This window comes from Parasteatoda tepidariorum, chromosome 5, assembly GCF_982258835.1.
Source record: "Parasteatoda tepidariorum strain Cologne lab strain chromosome 5, Ptep-v5.0, whole genome shotgun sequence".
Lineage (NCBI taxonomy): Eukaryota > Metazoa > Arthropoda > Arachnida > Araneae > Theridiidae > Parasteatoda > Parasteatoda tepidariorum.
The window spans coordinates 109,239,894-109,260,206 of NC_141759.1; the positions used below are offsets into that span (position 1 = coordinate 109,239,894).

A 20,313-nucleotide genomic window follows, 5' to 3' on the forward strand; every position below is an offset into this window, starting at 1 on the left:
TGAATTTCGGCAACAACCAGTCTTGTCATGTGAAACGTTAGAAAGAAAATCACAGAAGAGAGCCGACTCAAAGGGTATAACTTAATGGCGCCAGGCAAACCGTAGCATATAAACATATATTAAATTCTGGCACGCCTTTTGCTGCCTCAGCACTTTTTTGTGCCCCTTAACCAAGATAATTGGTGCAGACATTTATCATTACTTAAATATCCCCAAGGCTCAACTGTTCTGGATAAACCATATAAGTTTTTTTATATGTTTTATCCATATAAAAAACTAAAATTTTTAAACTGAAAATTATCTTTGTTGTGAAAATTTATAACTTTTGAGATAAATCTAAAATAATCAACCCACTCTATTTCATTGGTTAATTTTCCCCCCCTTTGTTTGTAGGTGAGTACAAGACATATTCTACAATTTCTAGTTCTTCCTGAGGTTGATTTAACACTTCCTTGGAGAGATCACTCAGAAGAACCAGATGCAAAAGTTGAATTTGTCCCAGATAGTGGCAGTGTTCTGGCAAGTTTATATGCTTAACTTTTTTTTTGTGCAAGTCAGTTTTTTTTTAACAAATCTGTCCAGTCTAACTAATTTTCATAGACCCAATTCAATATTTTAAGAGACATTGGTTTTTAATTTCCTTTTATTGTGTTCAGGATAACATTTATGCTGCTTTAATGAACTTATTAAAATGCTGTTGGCTAAAAGACTAGAAGTTAAAAAAAAGTATATTTTACTGAGTGCAATAAACTATGAATATTAATGAAGCTGAATATTTATAGTACTTCAGAACATTTGCAGACAGGTTTTGTTACACAGGGTGAGGAGTGAGTCATCTTTCTCACCATTTTTTCAGATTTAGCCAATAACAAAACGCTATTGTATGAAACTTGCTGTTAACTATCATTCATTAATTTATTATTGAATAACAAATCTTTCAGTCTCTGTTGGCCTTAAAAACCTATTATTCAGAAAATTGATTTTCCAGACTCGTAGAAATCCGAACAATTCTGAATATGTGACATTCCATTGTATATATTAGAGTGGGTCAAAAAAGTCAGAGTTTTAAGTCTTTTGGCAGTAGTGCAGGAGAAGCTATCAAATACCATCATTTGATGTAAGACAAAATTTTGTAACTCTGAATTAATATATTCTGCTTTTAACCAAAGTTTGTAAAAATTTGTCCGAATAATTTTTAAAGTTATAAAAAAAATAATTTATTTTGTTGGTCAGTTAGTGGTAGCATTTAAAATTTATCATTTCTAAACGAAAATATCTTTAAAAAATTTTGGAATTATAACTAAATATCTTCTCCTTTTTATTTGCTTCAATATTTAAATAGCACTATTTATCTAGCAAAATTGAATCTCTTAAATTAATATCTTCTGTTACCTCAATGGACCATTCAGGTGGCAGAAGATGTATCATAGTTTTAAATTTTTATACAGATATTCTCATTTAAAAGTGGCAACATTTAGATGCTACCTCAAATCAATTACCTAAAATATGTGGTTTTTATAATTTTAACCATTTTTTATAAAATTTTTACAAATTTTGATCTATTGTGATGGCAAATGGTATTCCAGAATTACAAGATTTTGTATACTTTTTATCCATGGTTGTCAGCTACTTATTAGTACTATCACCAAGATGCTTTCACCTACCCTGATAGTGTGGCCAAATTATTATGACAGTTTTTATGCCAAATGAGCTATTGTGGTTCCAGTGATACCTGCTTTCTTGGTCTTGGGTGTGTGTAGCATCTGATAATGTAAACTTGGTGCCTGTTGTAACATTATAAACTTTATATTATTTTGTTTTTAGATATATAAAAAAATTTAATTTATCTGTAGCAATCAATGTTTCCTTGATCTAAAGCTTGCATAACATCTTATGGTGCCAACTGAACACTATATGCTATCAAGATATCCGATATAACTTTTTAATTCATCACTTTCCTATGTCCTTTAAGATTTCATACATTTGCTTTTTTTCTGTTGGTCATGGGTTGTAATGCAATTTTTGTTTTATTCTGTTGGCGTACCTTACCTCTGCTAAACGTTTGTTGCAACATTTTGAGACATTTTTTATGTGTATGTATATATACATATACACATATATATACTAAAAAGTCAAACAGGCTGCTGTACTTCAGTAAGAACGCACCATTAGTTTATTTCCTTCATCCTCTTCTATTTTCAAGTTTTGTAATCTGGCAAACATTTTAAATTATTTTTGAAAAATACCTGTAAATTTGAGTACATTTGAATTCACATAACATTTTGAGTTTTATTCCGTATTTTCTTGAATTTTTATTATCTATTGTTTTGTTTTGCTTTTTTTTTTTTTTTCTTAATAGGTTCTATTTTCGTTTCAATTTTTTTGGTGCTCCTCACACTACTGTATTGATATCTTTTGCTTTGGCTACATTAATGCAATATTTGAAAGCACTATTTTTTCAGATGGAATCGTGTGAGCTGATGACGAGATTATATCCCTTCCTAATTTTTTTAACTGTAAAATTTTTTTAAATTTGATTTTTTTTTTTTAAAAATTTAATTTTTTTTTCTTTTGGGAAACCTTTATATCTTTTTCCTTGTTTACTCTTTATTTTTATTTTATTTTGTGAGTTCTATGTACTTGCAGCTGATGCAAAGTAAGAAAACTTATTATTTTTCTTAATTTTTTTCATTAATCTCTTTTCTTTTATCCTTTTTGTCTTTATTATGCTATATATATATATATATATATATATATATATATATATATATATATATATATATATATATATATATATATATATATATATATATATATATATATATATGCACACATCTATTTATGTTCTTTTGGTATGCAGGGATGAGATTTTTCTGCTTTTTTCACTTTTATTGATTTTGAATTTCAGCTTTTTTATCAAAAATTCAGATTTTCTAAAAATTTCACTTTTTTTATAGATATTCTGCTCTTTTAGAAAATTCACCGATTTTTAAAGAGAAACAGGAAATTCATACTACATAGCTACCAATCCTTTCTCATTTTTACTTATTTTAGCTATTTTCTCCCCTTTTACACGCAGCAGATAAGATTTTCCGAATTTTTTACCCGCCCTCCAGATAAATCCGATTTTCGTAGTTCAAACGACGCTGCTTCTGACAAACCTTTTAGAGGTCCCAAGCCTGCTAATATCTCGATTCTTATTCATACGATTTTAATATCAAACATAGCTTTTCATATTTGCGTGTTGCGATTCTTATTCACACGATTTGAATATTGTACGTTGCGATTCTTATTTACGAGATTTAAATATTGTACGTTGCGATTCTTATTTACGCCTTTTTAAAAGCCTATGTAGCGATTGGTATTCACTCAAGTTTAGAATTCAATGTCTTGATTTGCTCATGCGGTTTATAATATCAACCATTGATTTTCGTATTTATACGTGATTTTAAAATAAGGCATTGGGGTTTGCATTCACGCATTCTAAAAATTATGCATCATAATTCTTATTTATGCAATCTAAAAATTGCTCATCATGATTCGTATTTACGCTATCTAAAAATTATGAATCGTGATTTGTATTTACGCGTTTTAAGAATTCTATATCCCAGTTTGTCTTTTCTCATTTTCAAAATCGTATATCTAGTTTCATATTCATGTGATTTCAAAATCCATAATTGTTATTCATATTCGCGCAATTTTAAGATCAACTATCGCGATTCTTGTGAGAAGTAATTTTTTTAAAATTAGTTATTATAAAGGTGACTGTTTTTCTAACGACGATTATTAGTATATGTAAGTGTTACAACATCAGAGAAACTGGAAGGGAAAAAGCAAAGAAGAAAAAATAAGATTTGTCACAAGATGTTTGAAGATGAACTAACGACTAAATATAGCAAACATAAAGATATAGTAAACAAAAGCAATCACCTAAAAAGGGATTTAATTAATTAATTAATTTATTTTTTTTGGAAAAAGAGTAATTAACTCATCATCAAAATTTTACTTATAATTGCTGTTATTTATGCTATAAAATGCAAAATTCTTATCAAATGAAAAACAATTATCTAAACAGTTGCTGATTGTCATGTAATTTTTCAAACTAAAATAGCAATTTTTGTATGTTAAAGAGTTACTATATATATTTCTACTTCACTGTTATTGATATGTTTCAGAGGGCTGTAGTTAGATTAGATTATGATATGAACATAATGATTCGGTCCATTGTTAAAGTTTTTGTTTTCAATATAATTTAAAAAGTAATATTACTGATATATTTACTATTAATCACATAACAGTATTCATTAAAAGAAATAAAATATTAATGTAAATTCTCAGTAGTTTTAATTTGCTAAACCAGGTAGTTTTTCAAGTAATAATTGTTTCTTATGCGAACTGAGGAAAAATATAATTTCCTGCTTTATTTTTTCAATTGGTAATTTTTATTTTCACTAAATGTTAAGTATCAATGTAATCATTTATATAATAATAGATTAGTACACAATTGTATGTCAACACATTATTTATTACCTTAAACTGTCTGGAATTTATTATTGAAGGGTTACGCTTGCGTAACATTTACTATCGTGGAAATTCAGCTTTTTTGCCTTTTGGCTAATCTCATCCCTGGGTATGTAAGAAATTTAGTAATTATGTTACATAAGGATATAAATATAATTTCAGTTGCAAGTGAAAGAGAATTCATTTGAAAGTAAAGTATACCTGTCAGGATCAGAAGAAGGCGATGGAGTGTTCCTCCCTGAATTCTATAATTATCCCCCTCTTGAAGAGAATACTCTTCTTTCAATTAAAAAGGGATATTTTACTCATGATATGATACATTACAGTGTTCCAACTTTAAGAGATATCAACGTACAGATTCCTGCTGGTAATTATTATTATACTCTGTTTTTTTTCTTATATTACTTTGCTGCTATTTTTAAAATTATTGAAACTGAGGTTAAATATTAAAAAAATAATTATTGCTACATGTACTCAAATGTTTATATATTTAATTTGAAGTTTGTATGAATTGAGTAGTAAATTTTTTGGACCAGTTAAAAGTTTGTTTGATTCTATTGGAGAAGGAGCATATGTGGACAATTTTAATAATTTTGTTAATTATTAGTCTAAATTTTTCTGCAATTTTTAGCAAATTCAAAATTAAAACTTTATATTTTCATATATAATTTTCAGATCAAACACACTTGATTGTTAGGTATTAGGTAAATTTTAAAACAAGTCTATGGTAGAAAAGTAGATTTTTCTTATTTTTTCCAATTGCTGTTTTAGATTAATTTTATTCATTGTTTTAAAAACTTGGAAAAATTATCTTATGATTGGTTATGCTTATTACAGATTTTAATATTTGCATTTCTTTAAATGACCAATTATTGGCTTAATGACTAAATTTGACTAGTATGGATGCAAAGTTGTTGGGCTATAGTGGAAATAAAGAAAAGAGTGTTGGTTAAATATTAACACATCATATGTTTAGGGATTTTATTTATTAAATTAGTTTCATACTGTAAAAAAAAAAATTTTGAAATTTATTCTTCGTTTCTAGCTTTTATTAAATTCGATTTAATTTTGAACAATAAAAATTTTAAACAATAAGCTTGTTCTCCAATAATTTTAGATTTTTTTTTTAATAAAAATGATAACCAAATGAATTATTATTAAAAATGATAACCAAATGATAAAAATGATTTTTTAAATAGCAACTTAACTCTAGAAAGTCTGAACATTGCTAGAAAGACAACCTAGTTTACCTCAATAAACTGATCCAAAATTTCAAATTATAATCATAATTAATTTAATAAAAACTATTATAATGCTTGATCAACAAAATTCTATGGTCTTTTATTGTATTTGGTTATCAAAAATATTTGACTAAATGGAACATCGACTTTTCAATAATATTTAAATATTAGTATCTCAGATAATTTAGTTTCCTTTTCTCTTTAAATAGTTATCATGCATCTATTGAAATAATTTTGTTTTTTAATGAAATTGGGGTACCTTATGCTTACTGAAGAGTATCTTATACCCAAACCTACCTACCTGGGGTTATAGGATACCTACCAAAATACCAAAGAGCCCACTCTGGCCCCTTCTATCATTCTAGATATAAGGTTCTATAAGTGCCTTATAATGAATAATTAAATAAGCACTTAAATTGGATCAAATTATGAAAGTCATAAATTTTCAACATTTTCAGTAAGTCACTGTTTTAATTGCTGAGCACCAAAAAAACAAGAGAGACCAAATTAACCCCATCCGTCATTTTAGTGTCAAGATAACATGAAAAATGTAATAACTAACTGTATCTGATGTATACTTCCAATATAAAACTCTTTTTTGCTGATTTATCTTAATATAAAATTCAAGTTTTTATGATTAAAAGTTGTTATATAGGATTAAAATTCAGTTGGAACTTTTTTACACAAACATAGAAAAGTAATGTAAATTTACTTCTGAAATAAATTAACTAGAATGCATTGTGTTATTGCTAATAAAAGTTATGTTATTTGTTATTAGCATTTTAAAAAGTAAGTTCATTGTCAAAATGGCTAATTTCTTTCTTATAATTTCTTCTTAAATTTGACTAAATTTCTGCTTTATGAAAAAAGCTGAAATTTAATTAAATCTCTGCTTTATGAAAAAAAGCATGAAATGATATGTTTATTGTGGGATATAGTTCATAATGTAAATTGTTTATTTTAGGTAGGTTAACTATTGTTGTTGGACCCATAGGCAGTGGAAAATCATCCCTTTTATCTGCAATTATTGGAGAACTTCACCAGATAAGTGGATCAGTTAACTGGAACAGGTTTGCTTACTTTTTGTTAATAATATTTCTCAATGTTAATAATAATTTCTACAACTCAATAAATGGTGCTTTGCGCAGTAATGGAAAACCATTAATTGTAATCAGTTTCTTCTATGGCACTATACGTGAACATCTTCCATATTTTGCTATTAAATATATTATGTTGAAGGCATTTGTAATGATTTAATCAGTATTTTACACTGTTTATTAATGAAGTTGATTATTTTTAAATAACACACAAATACTGCACATAAACAGGGATGCCATTCTTTTATTGCTATTATGACGAACCTTCTTCAGATTCAAAACACTAAATGAGAAAAAGAAAATGGCCAGATGCAAATATTATACTACAAAAAGAAAGGGGAAAAAAGGATTGACTTACAGGGTTTTTGTCCTTGAAGAAGTTGCTTCATTATATTGGCCAACCAATTATATGTCTGTTTATTGGACACTATTTGTGCTTTTGCACTTTATTGTGACTTAACATTTATATGCAGCTCAAAGTTGATCTTTCTTAAATTTGATAATGTTGTTTGGATTTTATTATTAAATTTACTTAAGCTTAATTACTATTTATTAATTATAAATTTTAAACTTAACTAATAATGTATCTAATAAAAGTGTCTTATGATGTATTTAAATGTTTACTCAATTCCAATGAATAAAGAAATTATAATTTAATGTTTTTATCTAGTTTTATGTTAATAACTAGTCCAAGTTATTTTTTTCTTCTATGAATAAATAAAAAAATTGTACATGTGTCCTTCTTTTTCTTTTTTTTTTTTAAAGATGGTTTTATACGTGTAAGGTAGGATGAAAAATATAGTTTAAAATTTTCTTGTGACTATAATAAGCATCAGAGTGCCATCTTATCAAATTTTGCTTCCATTTTTTTAATCATTTCTTAAAGCTTTGTATTTTAATAATCTTACCACAGTAGTGGTATTTTTCTGATATAAAAGGTCAACATTGTAATGTATTTTTAAATGATTCAATATTAATATATAATTGTAAATCATAGCTTTATGTGTGAAATATTTTTAATAATAACAGTAATTTTAATTATAATAAAGACTGTACTTTTAATATATTATTTGTTCACAATGTCTTGATGCAAAAAATATGTTCCTCTTCCTAAATTTCATTATGTTTTTCACTTATGTGACCTAAGACAATAGGAAAAAAGCTTATCAAATTTGCATCACTAATTTTAAATAAATCTAATTATAAAATCTAAGTAATAAATCTATTTTTTTTTATTTTATGAAAAAGATTTGCTTAACCCTCCAAGCATTATGCATCTGAACGAAGCTTTGTTCTGGTATGCTGCATTTCAGTTAAATTACTTGGGATGTAACAGATTTGCTATGCAGGAAAGCAACTACTTTAAAGGATGTGAAAATCTTGATCAACTGCTCAACGACTTTTGAAATTTTAAATATTTGAAAAATAAATTATCAATCTAAAAATGAATGTAAGAGAATTGCTTTATATTGAAAAATGTTAATTGTAGCTTTAAGAAAGATAGTTTCTGAATTATAAACTGATTTCTGATTTTTGAAATATAAAATTTGCCTCTTTTTATGGTATCTATCTTTTACAGCTCTCCTCTCACTGCTTATGTACCACAAAAACCATGGCTTGTTAATGCAACACTTAAAGAAAATATTTTGTTTGGTCAGCCATATGATGGGCGAAGGTTAGTGCATTATATTTTATGTGAAAATAAACTGTTATTTGTCCATATATATATATATATATATATATATAAACAGTCTACTACTTCACATTGTACTAGCTATACAACATACCTGCCAACTCTTCCGGATTTTCCGGAAGATTTTATTTTCATATTTAAAGTGGTAGTAATTATATACTATTTTTTCTTTCATAATCTTAATTTTTAAATGATATTGATCACCACTATTCTTACAAAAATTAAGCACATATATTAATATGCGTTACTATCATGGTTGTCAACTTAAATTTCTCAAATACAACGTATTTGTTAGCTTAAAATCGAAGTTTTAATTCCATTTTAATACCACTGGGAAAAATGATAATGGAAGGGATTAAAAGTTGGCAGGTATGATACAATGTGAATAAAACACAAGTAATGCCACAAAAATAGACATTCTTTCATTTTAGTTGTGTAATCAAGATGTCAGATTATGTAAGTCTAATTAGATTAAAGTGGATTTAATCAGGATCTGATTATAGCCTAGGCCCAATAGGCACAATTTCTGAGGGGCCTCAAAAATTAGTAAAAAGTCTAATGTAATGTGGGCTAGCTATGTGTTTGTTTAAGTATTAAATAAAAAATAATTTCAGCTTACAATAAAAAAAAAATTCAGCTAATCAGTGACTTTCAGCGAAAATCACTGATTTCAATTGTTTGTGGTCACCAAACTATTTTTATTTTGACATAACATGTTTTGTTGTTTTATATTTTGCTTGAATTTATAGATACATAAACTTTATCTTTGAAAAACAATCTTCAATTGTCTGCTTTCAAAATTTCTTAGAATGTTTCTCTTAAATCATGCAGTTCAATAGATTCTTTTTCATTATTAGGACTACTCTTCAGTAATTTAATTTCAAAATATTTTGTAAGAGGCCCAGAAAATGTGGTGGGCCTTGGGCCTGAATTTGTCTTGATCGGTCCCTGGATTTAATATTCTGATTTTTTAAGTATATGTTTCATGCTCTTAAATCGCACTGTAAGGTTGTGTTTTGTTTGTACAAATTATGCAAAATGTGACTGACAAAAAATTTAGTAAGTACCCTAGTTATTAAAATCAGCTGGAGGATCTTTCAGATGATGAAATTTAATTTGTTAATTAGGAAGAGAACTGTTTTTTTTTTTTTAAGCTGAAATTTATTCAGAATTTTAACAATTTGGGGACTTTTCTACGAGATTAAGTTAAAACAATTTAACAAAGTTTATATATATATATATATATATATATAAACTTTTATTCCGTTTCAACATCAACCCAGGTAAGAAATTTTAAATATTTTTGCCCATTAGATAGTTTATCATAAAGTAACTTATAAATTCATGCATTTCAAAATCAGATATCTGTGGTGCAATGGTACATCACTTCATTTTAACCTTTAAATAAGTTGCTTACCATAAATGACAATTAAAAAGTACAATTTCCTGATGTTCAACTGCTCATCAGTTACATTGATCATTCTGTTGATTCTTTTGTAATTTTTTTTCTCCTTTTTATGTGTTTACTGTGAGTGTATGACTTTCAATGTTCAACTCCATACCATTGGAACTTTGAACACAATCCAGAAGACAAGGGACTTCTAGATCAAACTAGCCTTTGTGGAGAACTTTTTATTGGAACTAACCCTCATTTACGTTAGATGGAGAGAAAAAAATCTAAGAATCCCACAGTTAGCCTGATGGCAAAGAGATTCTAACCCTTGATCCGTCTACCGCTGAGGATATTTTATGTCAGTACTGTGATCGGTTCGAGCCGGATGCAGCATTCTTTTCAACCAACTATCGCTGGGATTCCCTGTTAACCTCATTGGGAGGAAAGACCTCTATCCCTTGAGCCACCGTCCCGCTACAATTTACATTGTAAATTTTAAGATCTAATTAAACTATAGTGACTATTGGCATGCCATGACAAGCCAGTGATCATGTGGCATATTGACAGTGCTGATTCTTTCTTGATTATTGCAGTGCTGACTGATTATTTTTGGCTGATGACTTGGTTCTGAGGTTTCCTTTCAATTAATTAATAAAAGGAATGTGTAAAACTTTCAAAATATTTTCTTCTAACTTTGACTTGTTTCCTTTATAATCCTGTTGTATTTTATATGATTTTGAAACAGGTACCACCAAGTGATCCAAGCTTGTGCTTTGCAACCTGACATAGATTTATTGCCTGCTAGAGACATGACTGAAATCGGTGAAAGGGGCCTGAATCTCAGCAGGGGACAGAAACAAAGAATTGCTCTTGCTAGAGCTTTTTATTCTCCTGCACGACTTGTTTTGCTAGTAAGTATGTCGGCTTAATCGTAAAGGAATCTATTCAACTTACATAACTAAATTAGTAAGAGGAGTTATTTACAGACAACTTATTATTTCTTTAATACCTTTCTATTTATTAAAAGCATGGTATTGAAAGAAATACTTCATATGTATATATATATATATATATATATATATATATATATAAATTACATAGTGCCCATCACCAACTAAAATCACATTTGTTCTGAGAACATTTCATTTTATAAAGCATCCGATTCTATAAACCGGAATGTATATATTCAAGAAGCAGAATGTAAAACTTCAACTTTACATCCACACTGAAAGCGAAATTGATTTTATTTTTACTGAATCCTCATTTGAAATTTTAATTAAACCTAAGCTACATTCTTTAATTTACAAAACGGTTTTAAAATGTTAGCATATTTGTTTGATTAGTGAAATTTATAGTTAAAGATTTAACATGGTGTGAAAGCCTGTAAAATATTTTATAACTTTCAACTTTCAATATATCATTTTCTTTGTTTTCTTTAAAGTTTATTTTAAAATATTACACTTCTCTGTCATCTATTGAAGTTAGGACGATAGCTTTACCTTAATGAATGAATGGTGATCATTGACATTGGATGATGGTAGGCATTCTATAGCTTAATTCATAAACAGTATTTTGAAAAAAGGCTTGAGAAAATAGAAAATTCTAATTATTCAGACAAGGAAAAATGGAGTTTATCATTATTTTAAACATATGCTCCAAAAAAAAATTTATTTTCTAAATGGCGATAATGATTTCATAAAAGAATAATTTTAGAATGTTTTGATATTGTGATGATTCCTGTCTTGCTAATTTGGTTTTAAAATATAGCTGATTTTATAACCTAGGAATTTTATTAGTGACAGTCACCTTTTTTAATATATATATTTATATAATCGTGATTCAAATACCTCTGTATTTTATACTTTTAAAGGATGGTCCATTGTCTGCTTTGGATGCCCATGTTGGAGCTTATGTGTTTGAGCACGGTGTGAAAACTCTTCTCCTGAGGAGGCAAAGAACTGTTGTTCTGGTTACTCATAAGCTGGAATTCCTGCAATCTTCTTCAAAAGTAAAATATCATTATTATATTTATTTATGTATTTATTTGTATTTGATTTAGAAATCATTGTTCCCCTCTTCAAATATTTTTTAATATACTTTCTAAATCGATTATATTTTTTTAAGACTTAAAATTAAAAAAAATTTTTTTTTATCAAAGATCAAGAAAGACTGGTAAAAATATTAAATAATCAATATTTACAAGCTTAAAATTTTAAAAATATAGACTGATGTTTCAAAAAATTTAATTTATTTGTTTTATTTATATATATATTTATCTTGTCTGTATTAATAAGCAAAGAAATTTTAATTTTCAATTGTACTTATTTTTTTAATGAAAGCTTAATCCCCAATTTCCTAATTTATAGAAAGTGTATTGTATTTTTCAGTTACTTAAAATTAGTCAGTCTTTATATGTTATGATATTATACAGTCATTGTATGATATAAAAACTGCCAAATATTCAATTGTTAATCACAAACCAACTTAAAATTTTAAAAAAGCTAGACTGTTATTTAGAAGTTTAAACTGATTTTTTTTTTTTTGTTCAATGCTTTTCTCTTTTTTTTTAAAGAATTTTTACTTTAAATTGCTGCGCCAAATATTTTAACATTATTAGATTCCTACTCATTTGGTTTCAATTTTAATAAAAACTTAATACCTATTTTTTTTTATAGAATTTATGTTGATATAACTTCAGATTGAAATACTTTTCAAATAATACTTAAGTCACAATCTATGAATGATGAAAACTATTTAATATTATATTGTGCATCATCTACTAGTTAAATTTCAGATGAAATTTAAACCGCTGCACGCTGTATATCGAAATTATTATTTTAATATTCATTTTTAGTAATATTTAAGAATCAGGAATTCTTTTCTTCTTTTTTCATATTTACTTCTGCTAATTTTTCTTATTTCCATAAAACTTTCTTGAGATTAAAATTGACTTGTGATTAAAACTTCAACGAACAAACCAGTTATAAATTTGGTATGCAATTATAGGTACTGTTAATGGAATCCTGCACAATAAAGAAACAAGGTACCCCCAAAGAAATGGAAAGCCTTTTGCAGGATGTCAATTTTAATATGAAGAAACCCAAAAAGGCATATATGAGTGATAATAGTCAAGCTGAAGGTACATCTAAGGAAAAACATAAGCTTGTTCGTCTAATATCCAGGCAACAACTCTACAGAACAGTGTCTACTCAGGTAATGTTCTTTTGGATTGATTAATGGGATACCTGCAAGGGTATATCGACCCTAATCGGTTGTTGAAACGTGGCATTTGTTTTTTACCGCAACTGTTCTCTCCATTATATTTCGAGTAAGCCAAGCCTGTCAAGTATCAATTCTCTTATGTGACGCATTCTATATTCTTTCACAAAGATTTCAATTCTTTTACTATATATTTCTTACTTAACACAGACAGGCATAAAGCCATGTAGAACATAAACAAACTAATTATGCATTGTAGTTGCCATGTACATCGAATAAAAATATCACAGTTACAATAAAATACATTAACAAATAATAATTATAAGTTAATGAATTATATTTTACCGAATTTGATGTGCGATATGGCATTGTATTTAACTAACATTCTAACTTATGTAGATAAGTTTTAGTTAAGCATAATGAAATATACAAAAAAGAAATGGTTTTTTAGGTAAAGCAGTAATTAATATTTTTAAACATTCCAAAACAATTTCATGGTTTTATTTGGATATTATCTGGAAGTATTAAGTATTTTAGAGCTTCTATAAATTAAAAATTAATATGCAACTTATTTGTTTTTATGTTTGGGTTTAAATCAGTTTTATCAAGGAGGTGCACAACCTGGGGTTCTCAATTAGGTAATGGAGCATCTCCTTTGCAACTAAAAATTAATTGAAAAACCTGTGTAACTAATATGAAAATTAAAACTGTTTTTCACACTATTTTAATAAATTGAGAAGAAAACAATGAAATATAAGGTTAAAATGTGTATAAAATCTTTTGACACCACAGTATTTTTTTTTTTTAAACTTTCTGTAATTGAAACAAGTATAAAACAAATTTTGCTCAAAGATTTAGATTTATTTAAAAATTAAGAAAGTAGTTATGTACAGGAAAATAAATGTTTTGAAATTTTTCCTTGGTGAACAAAAAAGTTAAAAAGCATGTATGTTATGTTATGCATCTCTATTTTAAAATTTACATTACTAATATCCCAAACTCTTAAATTTCATTATATTTTAAGTTTATTCATGCAACTTTTGTGTAATAAAACTTGCAATTTTTAAATTAATGAAAAAGAGTGAAGTTATGATTCTGAATGAAAAATTTTTTAGTTTTTTTACCTTATTATCTATTCTTATTATCTAACTATTCTCTTTTTTTTGGGGGGGGGGGATAGGGGGTTTTGCATTCTTTTAATTTTTTCACCATGTGCATTGTCTATTTTTTTTCCTTTTATGCTGTCTGAAAAATGTATTATATGCCAAGATTGGTTTTTCACACCTTAATAAATATGCCATACTAATTATTTTAGACTCCTTTAAATAACTGAAAAGTTTTTAAATATGTATATATTTCAGGATATTAAGCCAAGAGCCAGAATGGTTTCACTTAGTCGGCGGATGTTTCACGATCCTTCCAGTCCCTTGCCTTGCCACGATTGGGGTGACCATGATGATCCTCTTCCGTCCATTGCTGATCCAGATACTGGTCACAAGCTCCTGAATCGCATGAAGTCTGTCGAGAGTTTGAGGTCGAGTGCAAGCTCTGCAAGTGTAGTTAGAAGGTCGTGGAAGTGCCCTCCATCAAGGTTGAATTCCAGGATATCAACTAGAACTGATGATCTCATTGAAGAGGAAGAAGAGGAGGAAGATAATACTGAAGGTATGTGGATTAGATTTATATGTGTAATGGAGATTTCTAAAATAATTATATTATTTTATTGTTTAAAGATGTAACTAGCATTTTTTTTTAAATATGCTTTAGTGTGAAGCATCTTTGTATATTATTTCATTGCTTGAAAAGTGCTTAAAAGGTGCTTATTTTTGTTGAATAATTTGGCTACGCACCCTGACTTTCATTTAATTTTGTCTTTTATTTATTAGCAAATGTATATTTGTCTAAATGTAATGTTGAAATTATTTATTGATAATAGAATTTTATCATTTTTTTAAAGTGGATAAAATTACCAATGTGAGCAAGTGCAGTTACCCAATGGAAAACTCATTAAAGAGGAAGAAAGAGAGAGAGGCAAAATTTCAAAGAAAGTTTATCTTATGTATATGAATGCATGTACTCTACCTTTGGCATTGTTTGTGATATTTCTCAGTATAGCTACCCAAGCCATGAAAATAGGCACTGATTTTTGGCTGTCTGCTTGGTCTGAATCTTCTACTTACAAAGAGGATGAAATAGATCTGGAGGAAGCAGAAAGCATAAAAGAATCTCAGGTACAAATCAGTGAAGAAGTTACTATAAAAAAATCTATTTGACTGCCAAAATTCGTACTTTTTATCATTAAATTTTGTCAATGTTAATTTTTCTTTTAATTTGTTTATTTTGTGGTAATTTTTTAGGCAATTATCACTTTTAAAATTTTTTTATAACAGTTAAAAATATATGTATTCTGGATCAAGGTACTTCAGGCATGTAAGAATTTTGATCTAATACTTTTGTTTGAATAAAAAATATCAATGGTACCTACCTTAATCTGTTAATAAACCATTTTTTTTTATATGTATAAAATCAAATTCATGTAAGATAATTCAAATAAATGTTAGAAGAAAAAATATAAAGCAAAAAGAAAAATTTCTAATTACAACCAATTACTATTAAAGCTAAAAAACGAGAATAATAATTAAAATTATCTCAAAACCATCATCTAAGAGAATTTTGATTTATTAATTATATTTGAGAGAAAAGACCAATGAAAACTACCGTAGTGTGTTCATAAACAGTATTTTATAATAAAAATTACTTTGTGTAAAATTGTTTCATTTAAATTTGAAATATATATGTATATATAGATATAGAACAAATAACATTTTCAAACTGGGATCAATTACTATTGAGATGAAGAAAAAAAATTAAAATTTGAAATCTTTTTATTTAAGGATTGAGCTTACTAGACAAAACTGATCTTTGATGATTCTATTTTCTGCTTTGCTCTTTCTAACCTGAGTAATAATTGAGATAAAATCGATGAAGTATAAATGATAAAGTGTAGTATAAAGTATTATTATCTGAAAATAAGTAATCTCTAAAAATATATTTTACTTCTAGTCAGTAATCTTAAAAGCTTTTTCTCTGAAATAGTGTAGCAGGAATTATAATTAATTTGTTATTTATTATTGAATGATGAGATGAAATGATAAAGCATAATAAATTATCCATTAACATGTGTTTGATATTTTGACCAATAATAAATATTTTTTTATAAATGTTTTATATAAATGATTCTCAAACTGTACACCGTGTGAGGTTAGAAGAGTGCATGGAGCTCCATGGAAGAGTGGTGACTTTAAATTGCTTTACTAGTAGTTTGTTGTTAATTTTAAAAAAAGTTTCAAGGTAGAGTTGAAAGAGTTTTAAATAATGTAATATATTATATAAGTATCCTCCCCTAAGTAAAAGAAAAGCTATGACTGTTCTATGCAAAACTGGGTTTTCAGCATTTGCTATTCTTCTCGTTCGAGAATTAAAAAAAATCGAGAGAAAAAACGAAATCTTGTTTATTTTGCGGTTTGAAGAACTGCTATGAGCAGCATTGTAATTTCGCTTTATTTATATTTTATCTTATATTTATAAATTATAATGAATACCTCATATTAATTCAAATTAGAGAAGAATGAATTCTAAAAATGAGTTGTATTAACTATGTTTATTTTTCAATCTTGCACACAAGAATCTAATTAAAATTATACAGCAGATAATTTGCTTGGAAAAGTTTAGAAATCCCTTAGTTAGTACATCTCATTCACGATTCTCTTTCTTTTTTCAAAAAAAAAATCTTTATCTTAAAAATTATTGTAGATACTTGCTCATAAGTCAAATTCTTTGAACACGTTCAATGAACTGAACTCTCCCTTAAATTTGCTCGGTTTCACCAAGCAGGCTTGACCGTGTGGCAAATGGCATTAGAAACAACAACAGAAAACTATTAACCATTTTGTATTGATAGTACAATAATAATTAGAATATTGTGTTATCGAATTATTTTATATTTTTCTTCATTCTTTTAATGACTTAACATTAATGATTTGTAGTTTTGGCCAGAATTTTTCGAGCTCAAACCCCGCTCCCTATTTCAGAAAACTTTAAAGCATTTTAAGTTATAATGGAGCAGTGGAAAGGAGCGCAATATGCTTATGAAGTAAAGGCATTTTACAAAAACGGCCTCGGTTACGGTGGAGATGCTGCAACAGATAATAGTTGATGTAAGCAGAAGACTTGTCATATGTGTTACGAAAGGATGCTGAGCATTTTTATTTCTGAAAAATAAGGATTTTCCCTTTAGTTTTCAAGTTTAAAAATATTTTTTTTTAATGTTTACTGCGTAATTTTGCGTTATTAAAGCTGATCATTCACTGTTAATGGCATTTTTAAAATACCTGATTTTCTGTCACATCTTTTAGTTTGTACCACGAGTGAGTTTTTTAAATATGTTAATGATAATACCATGGGAGAAGGAAAATTTCTGGCACAAACTTCTCAGAAAACTTAATACCAGCAATTTTTGTAGGTTCACTTAAATCTTATAACGAATAATTTAGTTGGTATTTAGGTAGTAGAATGTAAGTATTCGCTATTGAATCATAAAATTTTATTTTGAGCTTGATTATTTACTTCTTTTTTCAGGCAACAAAGCAAATTTTTTCGAAAAATCCCATTGAATTCAATTCACAGACTTTCGTATTATGACATTACGATTTTCCTCGAAGTGATTCTTCATTCGTAAATTTTAAATTTTTTTAAAAAAAAGAATAAGAAAAAAAGTAGACGTTCATCATAATCTGAGAGACAATAATTCTTTTTGACAATCTTCAGAGTTTGCCTTACCACGAACGAAACGTTTCGTCACAAGTTTTCTTTCATCTCTATAATTAATTTAAAATTTAGAAAAGCATAGAAAAAGTGAGTTTAGTCAAATCTAGAGCAAACCATTAAGTTTCTAATACTGAAAAGAAGTTTTTAAATTATCAAAATGAAATTAAATTATGAGAAGATAACTTAGAATTACGCAATGGAGAAGTTCCAATAATTTGTTTGCTTTTTGATATTTTTAATTTTTTTTTTTCTTTTATCAACAATTGACATTTCATGGCTTACTCTAAGTTTACTTAAACTCCCTTTTTTTTCTTTTAAATTTTAAACTTGTAATGGAGATGAAAGAGAATTCGCAAAAAAAAATTTCTCCCTTAGATTGGTGTCCTCTTAAGCGCGAAATGCCTGATGGAAAAACGAATGTAATTTTAACAAAACCGATAAATGTTAACTTTTTTAACAAATTGACATTTTTTTAATGAAATTTACTGAATTTGTGCCTTAACTCTTATTAAATTAAATCAATGTTTTGCAAATTATTTACCTATTACAAGACTTTCAAAAAATTTTTATCGTGAGAAGTAAAACAGGCTATTCCCTTAAACTGGAATTTGAAAAGTGGTCATGCTTGGAAAAATCCTTTTAGGTCTCTTTCGATAAACATGGGTCTCTCGACCTCAAATGTACTTCAGTGACTTCTTATTTATTTATTTTTTTAGACTTATTTTAGAGCATCGTTTTGATTTTCTAAATTAAATTACATAGTGTCATTCAACTTAAACATGATTTATAGAAATTTAAGCATAACTACACGAAAACCATTATGGATATTGCACATGAATAAATCATAAACGTTCCTTCACTAAACGAATTTTATTACGTATAATAAATCTTGCAAGAACAGTTTTTTGTGTTCTTTGGTGATTAAAAAAAGGACATCAATTAACGAACACAAACTTATAACATCAACATCATTATCAACTCGAATATTTTATATTCAACAGTTTATCTTACACCTTTAACATTGTCAATACATGGTGTTCCGCTATGAGCACCCGTAATGTGTATTTTTTAAATCCTTTTAAAAATATCAAGTAAAAAAAAAATAGTGCATTTCATAAAAAGATCACAAAATAATATTTAAGAGAGAAAAATCAAAAACATTTTTAATCACTGACCAATTGCATGTGTCGTCAACAAAAGCAAAGAAGGGATTAAAATCATCTCAAATCAGTTTATTTGATGATGAAGTTTAAAGACGGTTTTTCGAGAAAAGTGAATGCCTTCAAGTCTCACTAAACAAATAATCAGGCTTTTGATTGTTTTGAACATGCCTGTGATCTTTCCTGGCTCAATAATGATTGGTCAGAGTTTGAAAGCGTTCTTGTTTTTGTTTTCTTCACTTACAGTATTAATTTATGCCTCCCATCTAATGTACATTTTTTTAAATATTTTCTTATAAAACTACTGAAAATGTATATTAAGGGCAGACATAACGGAACACCCTGTATTTACTAAGAATATAACTCTAAGCTTACTATACTTACTAATGAATTCGCATATTGAAATTTTTTATTACCATTAAAAATTAATATTATCTAGTTTTAAGCACTTTTCCAAACATTCATAAATGGTTGCAAGAAATATAAAATGCTTAATTAATCTAATTTCAACTTTCAATTTTTAAAATGGGGTAGAATCTTTGTAATATTGGTGTGAAAAAGAATATATATGAAATATTTTAACAACAAAACGATTGAAAAGAAACATATGTAAAGCTAAATTGTTTGCGTCAATAAAAGCTGATTCTAAGTAAAGCTGAATAATATGGACTTAATATAGACTTAGGATTAAGGTTAATATGGACAGATGTTAATATGACTTTCGATAACTGAAGTTTGTGTTCCTAACAATAAAAATAAAGCTCCAAAAATTATAAATAAATATATAAATAAGTGTGTATTTAAAAAAAATAATAATGAATGCTTTTATTTATTTTTCAGAGTGAACAACTGGGCTTTGAGGTTTGGAAAGTCCATAGTAGGTGGCAGTATACAAGCAACATGTCTACAAAAAATTACTAATGTAAGTGAAAACATTATTGCATGTTTAATGCGAAACTTTTATTCTTGAATAATTTATTCAATTACAGTTTTAAATTTGGTATTTGAAATTTTATTGATTGCTTATAAAATTTACGAAAAATAAAACAAGTTTCTAAATTGTTCTAATTTTTTATCTCTGACACAATTTTTCCTGGACTCTCTCCTTTCTCACTCTTCAGTATCTTTGTATCTGATAAATAAAATTTCTTCAAGTGTTTGA

The 20,313-nt window shown here is 27.3% G+C and overlaps 1 protein-coding gene and 1 pseudogene across 2 annotated transcripts in view; both read left to right on the forward strand.

The window, feature by feature from the left end:
- The window catches only part of LOC147809977 (ATP-binding cassette sub-family C member 9-like), a 65,131-nt gene extending 45,060 nt beyond the window's left edge, over positions 1-20,071 (forward strand). Inside the window, exons 11-19 of the mRNA XM_087164763.1 lie at positions 4,684-4,888; positions 6,727-6,832; positions 8,439-8,534; positions 10,691-10,856; positions 11,816-11,953; positions 12,952-13,158; positions 14,526-14,829; positions 15,122-15,395; positions 19,992-20,071. Of these exons, the coding sequence (XP_087020889.1) occupies positions 4,684-4,888; positions 6,727-6,832; positions 8,439-8,534; positions 10,691-10,856; positions 11,816-11,953; positions 12,952-13,158; positions 14,526-14,829; positions 15,122-15,231 (1,332 nt within the window). The 3' untranslated portion in view covers positions 15,232-15,395; positions 19,992-20,071. The remainder of the gene's footprint in view (positions 1-4,683; positions 4,889-6,726; positions 6,833-8,438; positions 8,535-10,690; positions 10,857-11,815; positions 11,954-12,951; positions 13,159-14,525; positions 14,830-15,121; positions 15,396-19,991) is intronic.
- LOC147809978 (voltage-dependent calcium channel subunit alpha-2/delta-3-like) overlaps positions 15,291-20,313 on the forward strand; it is a 30,873-nt pseudogene continuing 25,850 nt past the window's right edge. Inside the window, exons 1-3 of the transcript XR_015433548.1 lie at positions 15,291-15,395; positions 18,367-18,410; positions 19,992-20,073. The product of XR_015433548.1 is annotated as a voltage-dependent calcium channel subunit alpha-2/delta-3-like (transcript). The remainder of the gene's footprint in view (positions 15,396-18,366; positions 18,411-19,991; positions 20,074-20,313) is intronic.